The 12,110-nt window shown below is 42.9% G+C and overlaps 1 protein-coding gene across 1 annotated transcript in view; it reads left to right on the plus strand.

Annotated features, from left to right (window-relative positions):
* The first annotated feature begins 1,926 nt into the window (after positions 1-1,926).
* LOC119429729 (transmembrane channel-like protein 3) overlaps positions 1,927-12,110 on the plus strand; it is a 28,198-nt gene continuing 18,014 nt past the window's right edge. The window contains exons 1-10 of the mRNA XM_037697300.1: positions 1,927-2,036; positions 2,668-2,814; positions 4,850-4,925; positions 6,148-6,229; positions 9,548-9,654; positions 10,520-10,618; positions 10,870-11,012; positions 11,104-11,251; positions 11,326-11,369; positions 11,858-12,005. Of these exons, the coding sequence (XP_037553228.1) occupies positions 1,927-2,036; positions 2,668-2,814; positions 4,850-4,925; positions 6,148-6,229; positions 9,548-9,654; positions 10,520-10,618; positions 10,870-11,012; positions 11,104-11,251; positions 11,326-11,369; positions 11,858-12,005 (1,104 nt within the window). The remainder of the gene's footprint in view (positions 2,037-2,667; positions 2,815-4,849; positions 4,926-6,147; positions 6,230-9,547; positions 9,655-10,519; positions 10,619-10,869; positions 11,013-11,103; positions 11,252-11,325; positions 11,370-11,857; positions 12,006-12,110) is intronic.

Raw genomic sequence — 12,110 nt, forward strand, 5'->3', positions numbered from 1 at the left:
TCTACCGTACGGTTAGACTGTGCTTTCTACCGTACGGTTAGACTGCGCTTTTTACCTTACGGTTAGACTGCGCTTTCTACCGTACGATTAGACTGCGCTTTTTACCTTACGGTTAGACTGTGCTTTCTACTGTACGGTTAGACTGTGCTTTCTACCGTACGGTTAGACTGTGCTTTTTACCTTACGGTTAGATTGCGCTTTCTACCGTACGGTTAGATTGCATTTTCTACCGTACGGTTAGACTGTGCTTTTTACCTTACGGTTAGACTATGCTTTCTACCGTACGGTTAGACTGTGCTTTCTACCGTACAGTTAGAATGCACTTTCTACCGTACGGTTAGAATGTGTTTTCTACTGTACGTTTAGACGGTGTTCAGCCGTACAATTTAAGTGGTTTTTTTCTTACTGTATGGTTCTTAATGCGGAGAAGATTGTGGTAAAGCAGAGGACCTTCAGCAAGAACAAAGAATGAAGAAGGATCATTTTAGAGATTTAAAATAATCAAATCTCTGCACAAGCTGAAGTCCTGTCATCAGTTATTTTAATAATGTGTTGTACAAATTATAATAACAATTATTATTTGGTAAACAAATAATAATAATGCCTTCTTATAAACAGTTGTTTATTATTAAAAGTAATTTATTTGTCGTTTCAGAGTCAGAACTTGATTTTTGTTTCCTAATAGGGCCTACAGCCACTGGAGGGTGCTGTCCAGCTGTGTTCACATCACATCTGGGTTCTTGTGCTCTCTTCCTGTCCTGAGCAGATCCAATAGCTGAGTTTGTTCTTTAAAGCTGCTCTGAATATAATACAGAATATAATAACTTACAAAAACATTTTAGTTGCTTATTTCATCCTAAACTTGATTGTTGAAGCTGGTTGCAGTTCTGCAGGAGTTTCTGATGACCTCAGCACCTAAACCTGCTTTAAATACTGATTCTGATGTTAATCATTTGATACAACAAAGTGTTTCTGTTCATCAGAATCTGCTGGTTTGTGTCTGCAGAATAAATTTAGAGCAAATAATTATATTAATGAAGTTTTAGTGGAGCTAATTGTTGATTTGATGACAATCCTTCAGCGTCAGCAGCTCCTCTGTAAAAAAGCTTTTCCTGAGGATGAAACGACTTTTCTTTCTTCTCTTTGACACGTGGATCTTGTATTAACAACTGCTGTTTTAGTTCCTCTTGGGTTTAAAAATATCAGCTTAAAACACCAAATGTGGTGAGAACAGATTTAATCTCCTTTCTATTGATCAACACCACTAAAGGAATAACTCCCATTAGATATTTGTCCAAAATATAAAATCCACTTTGAACTGATTTGTTGTCAGAGAGGCTGAGTGCTGACATCGGTACGGTTTAATCGGGTTTTACTGGAAACTGATCATCTGTTGACCAAAAGCCAAACTGTTTCCCGTCACTTACAACATTTATGGTGTCTCTGTGTATTCCTGTAGTCACGTCCTGCTGTGTATGGCAGATGTTGGTGTGAGCAGAAACATTTTGGTCTGAATGGGTCTAAAGAGTCCAATCAAAGATCTGATAATTAAACTGGAGACCTTCGAGTTCTCCTTTATGTCCATCTGTTCCTCCATTTCATTAAAAACCGACCAGAGTCCAGACACAGCCGAGCATCAGGACCAGAACTCTGTCATTAGACTAGAAACATGAGCAGAAAACTGTTTTGGTTCGAAGTCGCCTCAGGAGGTTCTTCTACAGACATGAATGGAAGTCCTGATAAGAATAGAAGTACAAACGTGTGTGTGTGTGTGTGTGTGTGTGTGTGCGCGCAGCATCTGATCCTGTCCCTTTAAAGGGTTTGAACGGGCTGTGATTGGACCAATGGTTCTGCTTCAGGCTCTTAAGATGTCCTGTTGCTCCCCAGCAGCAGGTATCTTCTGCCCCCTGACAGATCAGAACCAGCATGAGTTCAGGTTCTGACCCTCTAGCTGTGAGCAGCAGGACTCTGTCTGCAGCCAAGAGACACAAAAGTGTCCGGAAGAACTCCAGGAGGATTTATTCAGCCTATCAGGGGTGAGTTGGACTCAGTTTTCTACACTGATCAGAACTTCTTTTTGTGTCCGGTTTGGATTCTAATGGACTTCCTGCTGCTCCTCTTCATCGCTCAAAGCTCGTCCATGCGTTTAAAATCTGCTCCATGGGTTTGGACTTTTAAAAACGATGGTTCTGATTTTATCAAGTGAGGGGGGTCAATGGTGACCCCAGGTCCAATCTGGGGACTGAACCCAGGACCTTCTTGCTGTGAGGCTACAGTGCTAACCACTGATCCATCATGCTGCCCAACAAATTTAAATTTGAGGTAAAATAAAAAAAAAAATTTGAAAATTTCAGTCCCCATGAAAAAGAACCTGGTCCAAACCCAGTGTCCTCAGCATCAGGTTTTCTGCAGAATATTTGTTTCCACATTTTGCAAAGAACAGGACTCAGGAGGTTGAGTAGAGCTTTTCTCAAAGAGAAATAGAAACAAACCGTCTCAGGAGAGTCTGACTCCCATATTGCTTTGACAGCCTGAGGTGTCCCTGCTCCTGTAAGGAACATAAAGAAAATCGATTTCTGTTTCAGTTTGGTGCCTCGTGGCCCCAGAGCCACTGGTTGCAGACCCCAGAGTCCTGAAGTTCTGCACCCGTTCTTTGTTCCCCTGCAGCTCGTCAGATGACGAAGGTAAAGATGATGAGGGGGTGGACAGCAACGACCCGGAGGAAATGTTCCAGAACATTCAGTACCAGAAGGAGATCATCGCCAACATCCGGACTCGACCGTGGCCCATGAGACGCAAACTCAAAGTCCTCAAGTAGCTCTTTGTTCCAGTTTGGTTTGTTTCAGCTGCTTTTCCCTCCTCGCACACACACACATGCACACACACTCTTTAAGTGTGTGTGCATGTGTGTGTACACGTGTGTGTGTTAGTTAAACAACCCTACAGCAAACTGTTATGTTATGCAAATTAAACACATCTAACTGGATTAATATTAATTTCCTGTTTGTGTTCAAGTACTTTTTTTTTTTTATCAGAACCAGTCCCCCATTCCACCAGCAGCTGGGTTCAGCCTGCAGTTAATCCCATTAAATGATAAAGTTAATGAGACTTAGAGAACGAAACAGCTGCATTTATTCAGGCATTTGTTAAAAAATAATCACGGCTATAAGGTGTCATTGGTTTAACACGAATGTTGTTACGGTAGTTCAGCTGTGAGAGCGTGTGCAGGACCGGAGCACACTAACTGTTTTCAGAGAACCACCAGGCTGAGGCAGAGTAAATCCACTCAGATGTGCTGACTTTGTGCCGTGGATAACGGATTTTATACGAGCGAGATGTTATTGCTGCAGAGCTTTTATTACCTTCATCAGGGATGAGCTGCAAGTCTGCGCTTTTACACCCAGACTCATCATAGGCCATTACTCAGGAACCACTCTCTGTTAGTAAAATATTTATTTTATTCGTTGAATGGGAGCTCAAATTTATGACTAAACCAGCGAGGACATTAAAATGAAATTGGTTTGGTTTTTAGAGTTCTGCTAAAACGATCAACCAGTTTCACCTCATGGGCCGTACAGCTAACGTTTAACTGAGCCGTTATCGACCCGTTACTGACTGTTCACTGACCCGTTAATTCAATTCAGGTTATTTCTAGATCTCCAAGTCCCAGCAGAAGTTGTCCAAGGGCACTGTACAGAAACATTCACATACATTACAAAAGCCAATTAATAAAAGTTCTCTATCTAAGGAAGCCAGTAGATTGTGTTGGATCTTCACTTTGTCGCAGTCTCACATTGTGAACAAGCACAAAGGCAACAGTGGAAAGGAAAAACTCCCTTTTAACAGGAAGACACCTCCAGCAGAACCAGGCTCGTGACGAGCGGCCGTCCGCTTCGACCAGCTGGGTTTGAGAGGACAGGAAGTAGAAACAGACAAACACAGAACGACAGGTCCAGGTGTACTTTCTATTGGAGGAAAGTAAAAAAAACAACCAAAAAAAACACGTTAAGGATAGAAATAATTACAAACACAAACCGAGTAGAGCAGGTAAAGAGAGCAGCAGAGTGAGGAAATGAGGTCAATTTGTCCTCCAGCAGTCTAAGCCTATAGCAGCAGAACTAAGGGATATCTCAGGAAACCCAAGCCGACCAATTTGTCCTCAGATACTGATTTATCTGACCAGTAACTAGATTGTTTACTGACAATTACTGTTTATTGACCCATTACTGACCGATTACATAAAGAATGATTATTACATAGAATAAGTATCATGGAATATTTTAATATGTACATTGACAATAAAAGAGCAGTGAAAATTATGGAGCTTGGTGGGTACAAATAATACACAATCCCTTGACATCGTTTACTTACCCATTACTGACTGTTTACTAACCTGCTACTGACCAGTTACTGACTGGTTACCAACCAGTCTGCCCTTACAGGGCGGCTGTGGCTGAGTGGTTAGAGCAGTCGCCCTCCAATGCAAGAGTTGGGGGTTTGAATCCACCAGCAGTCACATGCTGAAGTGTCCCTGGGCGAGACACTGAACCCCTCATTGCCTTCGCTGTGTGTCCCATCGGTGTATGAACGTGATCTAAAGCACTGATTAGTCTCTTTAGAATGATTTGTTCAATTAACTCTTGAGATGTAGTAGAGTGTTGCATGAATGGGTAAATGAGGCACAGATTGTGTTGTAAAGCGCTTTGAGTATCTTGATAAGATAGAAAGGTGCTATGTAAGTGCAGTCCATTTACCATTTACAGGTTTACTGTATTGGTTTTAGGAACTAGTTAATCCTTTTTTTATCCGTGAATCAGGTGGCATTATTGAATTGTGTTTTTGCTTCCAGGCAGGCGAGAGTGATCGTCCTGAAGTACGAAGGCCAGCTGACAAGAACCAGAGGGTACCAGACGGCTGGAGCTGATGTATGTATCCCCGTTTATACCCAGAGATTATCTTCAGCAGGAAGTAACAATCATCTTGAACAGGAACGCTACAGACTCAGGTCCAGACTCCGTAAGACTGCACACAGCTCCTCATTTTTGCGTCATTTTCTGCTCCTTCGTTGCGTTTTCTTGACAAAACCAACGGTTCTGATTAGATGCTGCACAAACGCACCTGTCAGTTCAGCAGGTGAGAGTAGTTCGCTCTCTTTGGGCAGCAGATGTTCATCTCAGGTGTCCTGCTGCTCATTCTGAATAGAACTTTCAGCCACAAACATAGCAGGAACAGAAGTGACAGGAAGAGATTTTTTTTATTTTTTCACGGAGCTACAAATCTCCATCACTCACGTGAGCAAATCTGAGAAATTTAGATTTATTGGTTTTTAAGAAACTGTGATGTATAAAATAAATCGGGAAAGATTCATGTTTTTTCAGATTCTGTTTACATTTTGTTTCTTATCCAGACTTTGAGAATACAAAGAAACTCCAGACTGTCCTGTTTTTGAGACTGCAGAGGAAGGCTGAGGGTTTGACCTCTCAGACCTGATGGTCGGGTCGAAGTGTGACCTAACTACCAATCGTCAGCAGTGCCGGCACAGGTTTTACATTTAGTTATTAGGTTCTCAGAGATCTTTTCAGTAGAACAACTCCATGATGGTGAGCAGTGGTGAGAGGAACACTAGGAAAGTGGCAGCTGGTTCAGGCGTCTCCCTCCCCCCTGGACTGTTTGAAGTGTATTTATCTCCGCGACAACATGCTGACGAGGGCTGCTCTGCACTGCAGACGCTCCATGAGCTCAGAGAGCAAGATGTTGGAATAAAGCTGCTGACGCCTTTCCTTCCACTGGAAGTACAACGTTTCTCTGTGACAGACAGACAGGCAGCTGCAGACAGACAAACAGAGAGACAGGCAGCTGCAGTATCATGGATGAATGAGTGAATTTATAGCCTTATTTTATCGTTCTGTTTAATTAAAATGTTTCAGCTGCTTTGCCTCATTTGAATAAATTAAGTTTTATTAGTAAGAGACACAATGAGTTATTATTAATGTTTTATCTCCTTGTTAATTAAAAATGTGACCTTCTCCTCATTAATGACCATCAGCCGTAAAATAATCTGAACGAGACGAGGTGCCCTAAAAGTTCACGTTCTAGTTCCATCTGTGTTCAGACGTTCTTGTGTCTCGGTGTTCTCCTCGTCTACAGCTGCTGAAGAAACTTTACCGTCTGCTGAACAACATCGTTGTGACCTTCATGCCGTGGGAAGTCAGGATCAAAAAAATAGAAAGTGAGTCATTTGTTGTTGTTGTTTTCTAATGTCCCCACACCCCTTCAGAGGTGCAACTGTGCTCTGAGCACTATGGTTTTATTTTATTTCAGTTATTAAGGGCGCCGAAGCAGCTTTTCCATTTTTCCTCTGTTGTCAGGAGTTTAAAAGGAGCTCTGACTCCACGCACATGTTGGCCTTAATATGTTATTTCCCTTTCTACTAAAGGCATCTGTTATTGTGACACCTGGAAATATGTAATTACGTAATAAATTGTACGTTTACTGGATTTTTCAATTATGAACGTTGTCATTATTTTAACAATGCAATGCATTGCGGGACGATGATGTTCAGAGTTTGCAGTGAAGGTTCGAACGCGAGGAGTCGAGGTGGAAAAAGTTGTACAGCGGTGCTCTAATTGTAATTGTAATTGTAATTTGTAATTGAAAGTTTGTGAAGCCTTTAGAATTTTCTAAATTTCTGCATAAATATGACGTACGACATCATCACATTTTCACAAAAGTCCTGAAAGTAGATAAAGAGAACCCAGTTAAACGAATGAGACAAAAATATTAAACATGGTCATTTATTTATTGAGGAAAATGACCCAATATTACATATTTGTGAGTGGTAAAAGTATGTGAACCGTTGCATTCAGTATCTGGTGTGACCCCCCACTGTGCAGCAACAACAGCAACTGTTTCCAGTAACTGTTGATCAGTGCTGCTCACCGGCTTGGAGGACTTTTAGTCTATTCCTCTGTACAGAACAGCCTCAACTCTGGATGTTGGTGGGTTCCTCACATTAACTGCTGCTTCAGGTCCTTCCACAACATCTGGATTGGATTAATGTCAGGACTTTGACTTGGCCGTTCCAAATCATGAACTTTATTCTTCTTGAACCATTCTTTGGTAGCGCAACTCAGGTTGTGCTTAGGGTCATCGTCTTGCTGCATAACCCACCTTCTCTTGAGATTTAGTTCCAATGTCCTGACATTTTCCTGTAGGATTCTCTGATATAATTCAGAATTCGTTGTTCCATCAATGAAGACAAGCTGTCCTGACCCAGATGAAGCAAAACAGGTCCAAACCATGATACTACCACAACCATGTTTCACATATGGGATAAGGTTCTTCTGCAGGAATGTAGCATTTTCCTTTCTCCAAACATAACACTTTTCATCCATCCATCAATTATCTTTTACCCACTTTTTCCATTTTGGGTCACGGAGGTCGCCGGTGCCCATGTCCAGCAATCACTGTGCGAGGGGCGGGGTACACCCTGGACATGTCGCAAGTCCATCACAGGGACACATAGAGACAAACAACCATTCACTCTCTCATAACACTTTTCATTTAAACCAAAAAGTTTTATTTTGGTCTCATCCGTCCACAAAACATTCTTCCAACAACCTTCTGGCTTGTCCATGTGAACTTTAACAAACTGCAAACGAGCAGCAACGTTCTTTTTGGAGAGCAGAGTCTTTCTCCTTCAGCCCTGCCATTCACACCATTCAGTTCAATGTTCTCCTGATGGTGGACTCATGAACATTAACATCAATGTGAGAAAGACCTTCAGTTGATTTGAAGTTACCCTGGCGTCCTTTGTGACCTCATTATTCCACGCCTTGCTCTTGGAGTGAACTTTGTTGGTCCGCCACTCCTGGGGAGGGAAACAATGGTCTTGAATTTCCTCCATTTGTACACAATCTGTCTGACTGTGGATTGGTGGAGTCCAAACTCTTTAGAGATGGTTGTGTAACCTTTTCCAGCCTGATGAGCATCAACAACTCTACTTCTGAGGTCCTCAGAAATCTCCTTTACTGGTGCCATGATACACTTCCACAAACATGTTGTGAAGACTTTGATAGATCCCTGTTCTTTAAATCAAACAGGGTTTTCCACTCACACATGATCATCATCCCATCGACTGAAAACACCTGACTCTAATTTCACCTTCAAATTAATTGCTATCACATACTTTAACCACTCACAAATATGTAATATTGGATCATTTTCCTCAATAAATAAATGATCTAGTATAATATTTTTGTTTCGTTTGTTTAACTGTCCCTATACAAGCACTAGAACTAAAGAGTTTGGTCCACATTACCAGCAGTAAGTTGGACCCCTTCAGGGTGGGAGTTGGACTTCAGGGCTGCCCGTTGTCACCGATTCTGTTCATAACTTTTATGGACAGTGCAGCCAGCTGAGCGGACAGAGGGCGTCTGGTTCGTTGGCCTCAGGATTCTGTCTCTGCTATCTGCAGATGATGTGGTCCTGTTGGTGTCAATGAATCATGATCTTCAACTCTCACTGGAGCGGTTCTCAGCTGAGTGTGAAACAGCTGGGGTGAGAATCAGAATTTTAGGAGCTGAGATCATGATCCTCAGTCAGAGGGAAGACTGTCCTCTCCAGGTTGTGGGTGCAGTTCTGCCTCAAGTGGAGGGGTTCAAGTATCTTGGGGTTTTGTTCACGAGTGAGGGAAGAATGGAGCGAGAGATCCACAGACGGATTGGTGGAGCTTCTGCTGTATTGTGGTGTCTGTTCCAGTTTGTTTTGGTGAAGAAGGAGCTGAGATGTAAGGAGAAGCTCTCTGTTTACTGGTCAGTCTGCGTTCCTACCCTCACCTATGGCTACAAACTCTGGGTAGAGACTGAAAGAACCAGATCGTGGATCCAGGAGGTCTAAAAGAGTAAGTAAAGACGGTAGCAGAGTGAAAAGTGTGGTCAGTTTGTCCTCCAGCAGCCTATAGCAGCATAACTAAGGGACAGCTCAGGAAATCGAGTGAGAAGTTCAGTTCTCCAGCAGAGACTCAGCGTAGAACTGCTGCTCCTCCACATCTAGAGGAGATGGCTGAGGTGGTTCAGACATCTGATAAGGATGGACCCTGGACACTGCTCTAGGTAGGTGTTCTGGACATGTCCAACTGGGAGGAGATCCCAGGGAAGACCCAGGCAAAGTCTGGGAACACCTTGGAGTCCTCCCAGAAGAGCTGGAAGAGGTGGCTGTGGAAAGAGATGTCTGGACCTCCCTGCTAAAACTGCTACCCCGAGTCCAGGACCAGATGATGGATAGATTGATGAAGGATGGATGGATGGAGGATGGATGGATGGATGGACGTCAGTCTTTGTCATAGCTCAGAATATTGCAAAGGAAGTTGATGGATGTTGGAGTTTTACTCTTCAACATTTCAGGAGAAACATTTCTCATCTATGAAAGAACTCATGATGCGAGTTAAATAAAATTAGAGAATAGAGTTGTGTTACTGTCGGTGTTGAAAGAGTTTTTATTTTTTACTGTTTCATTCTGAGTTTCATGTTTCTTCTTTATTGGGAAGGTCACTTTGGATCTGGTGTTGCCTCCTACTTTATCTTCCTGCGCTGGCTCTTTGGGATCAATATCGTCCTCACCATAATGACCGGAGCCTTTGTCGTCCTGCCGGAGGTCAGTGAGTCTCTCAACGTTTTTTATCACGAAATAATTCACTTTACAGACGGATTTAAAGCTCAGTTACTAAGTAGAGGTTAGTGATCTGTTTCAAATGTTATCCGATTAAAAAAAATGCAAGAAGCAAATGGATTTTTCTAAGGAAAGTTGATTTTTGTGAGCATTTGAAACAATTCTTGATAGAGGAAGCTCCAAACAGAAGGATGGATTTATTAGAAACAAGTCATTCCCTCAGATGTGCCTCCTGCTGTTCTTCTCCCAGCCTTGTCTCCTTCCCTCATTTCTCTTTTATGTCCTCTGCACACATCCCACCTTTCGCTCACCTTTGTGGGTAAAATCCAGCTACATATAACAGACTTGAGCTTGTGTCGCATATTATGTCTGGATGAATCATTTGAAGAAAGATAAAAACCGGACTCAGAGCGCCTCGGTTTGACCTCACAAAATGACTTAGACTTTTTCTGTTCTTCCATCCCTCAGTGTGACTGATGACTGATAATAACCTGTTCCTGTATGTTGCTCTGAACAAACTGTAATTGCCTTTAGCCACAAATCATTTGAACTCTTTACACCGTTTATCTGAAATGTCTCAGATTAGCAGCTGAGAATCAAACTCAGTTTTTTTATTCAGCTTCCAAAAATAAACTCACAACAACTCGTTAACAAACCAGCAAAAGATGGATGGTTCAATAAAACTTGACCGTCTCAGTTCAAAGAATATCACTAACATGATTGTAGAACTGTACCAATGTGTTTCTGAGAGCCTGCACTGACCTGACATGTTTCTGTCTCTGGTGTTTGCGTGTTTCTCTGCTGTGCACTGGCATGTTTGAGACACGACACGTTTATTTATCTGCACTAGTTGCTGGCCGGAGCTCCGTTTGGAACAACCAGAAGTAAAACGATTCCCAAGGAGCATCTACCATCGGCTCAGGACTTGGACACCATCTGGTCTCTTGGGGTAAGCGATCACGTTTTTAACGATGGATCAATAGCACATTACCTGGAAACACAATGGATCTTTATTTAGATGCTGACCTGGGATCAGTTTAATCCTCCTCTCTTTCAGGTTAAAGACAGAATGATGCGTTCAGCTGTGAATCCTTAATTCTAAATATATGTTTAATTTAGCACCATTGTGTTTATAGATGTACTGGAAATCTGCCTTTTCCTGGTCATATTTAACCTTCATTCATTTCTTGTCCTCCTCAGGGGTACCTGCAGTACTCAGTACTTTTTTACGGTTACTACGGCAGGATGAGGAAAATCGGCAGCGCCGGCTACCGCCTGCCTCTGGCATACTTCCTTGTTGGGATGGCCGTGTTTGCCTACAGTTTCATCATTCTGTTACGAAAGTAATCTTTAGTTTTTCATCGGCACACTGATGGTTTGTTAATGTGCCTGAGGGTTTCAGCTCGGGTCCATTTCTACCACTCGTTTATGCAGAATGGCCAAGAACTCTCGTCTGAGTCTGGCCAGTGCTTCTGATGAGAACTTCACCTTCTGCTGGAGGATTTTCTGTGCGTGGGATTACCTGATAGGAAACCCAGAGGCTGCAGAGTGCAAAGGAGCAGCCATCGTCAACAACATCAGGGTCCGTGACGCACACAGATGATAAATAAACGTGAAGTAAGGATTTGCTCTTAACGATGTTATGTTTCTGCACAGGAAGCCATTGTTGAGGAACAGGAGAAGAAGAAGGACACCAGTCTGTAGGTTCCTTTTCATCCCTCCGTCCTTAACTAAAACTCCTCGGGTCAGTTCAGATAAAACGTCTCCATTAACCTCCTGGAAATATTTTGGTGTCCAGCTCATTTAAATCATCAATCACGAGGATGTCTGAGCGTGTTCTCAGTCATCCACTGAGCGTAAATCAAACCGTTAAAACAGATTTACAGGCCCCGCTGCCTCCAGGCTCGATCCACCAGCCGCTCAGTCAGGACACATGAAAGTTAAAACAAGCCGCCGAGTTCCTCCAGATCCAGGAGACAGAATCTGAAACACTGACGTTCAAACAGGAAGTTGAATAAACAACCGGACGTCACAGCTTCATTTTCAAACGTGTCCGCAAATCAATAATTAAATGTTGCTGACATCACATGTCTCTGTGACCTCTGACCTCTGACATGAAGCTTGTGTGACTGTGTGTGCGCGCGTTCCTCCTCTGGACTCCCTGAACGGATCTGTTCTGTTTTTTCAGGGCGGTTCTGATCAGTCTGCGGATCTTAGCCAACATTCTGGTTCTGCTGTCTTTAGCCGGCAGCATCTACATCATCTACTTCGTGGTGGAACGGTCCCAGAAACTGGAGCAGGAGAAACCGGAGCTGACGCTGTGGGAGAAGAATGAGGTAGAGGAGCAAAACAGACCGGACTGAGCTTCAGAACCAGAACAGGTCCGCTCCATCTGACCAGCTTCAGAACCAGAACAGGTCCGCTCCATCAGACCAGCTTCA

Source organism: Nematolebias whitei, chromosome 2 (assembly GCF_014905685.2).
Source record: "Nematolebias whitei isolate Nwh7 chromosome 2, NemWhi1, whole genome shotgun sequence".
Taxonomy (NCBI): domain Eukaryota; kingdom Metazoa; phylum Chordata; class Actinopteri; order Cyprinodontiformes; family Rivulidae; genus Nematolebias; species Nematolebias whitei.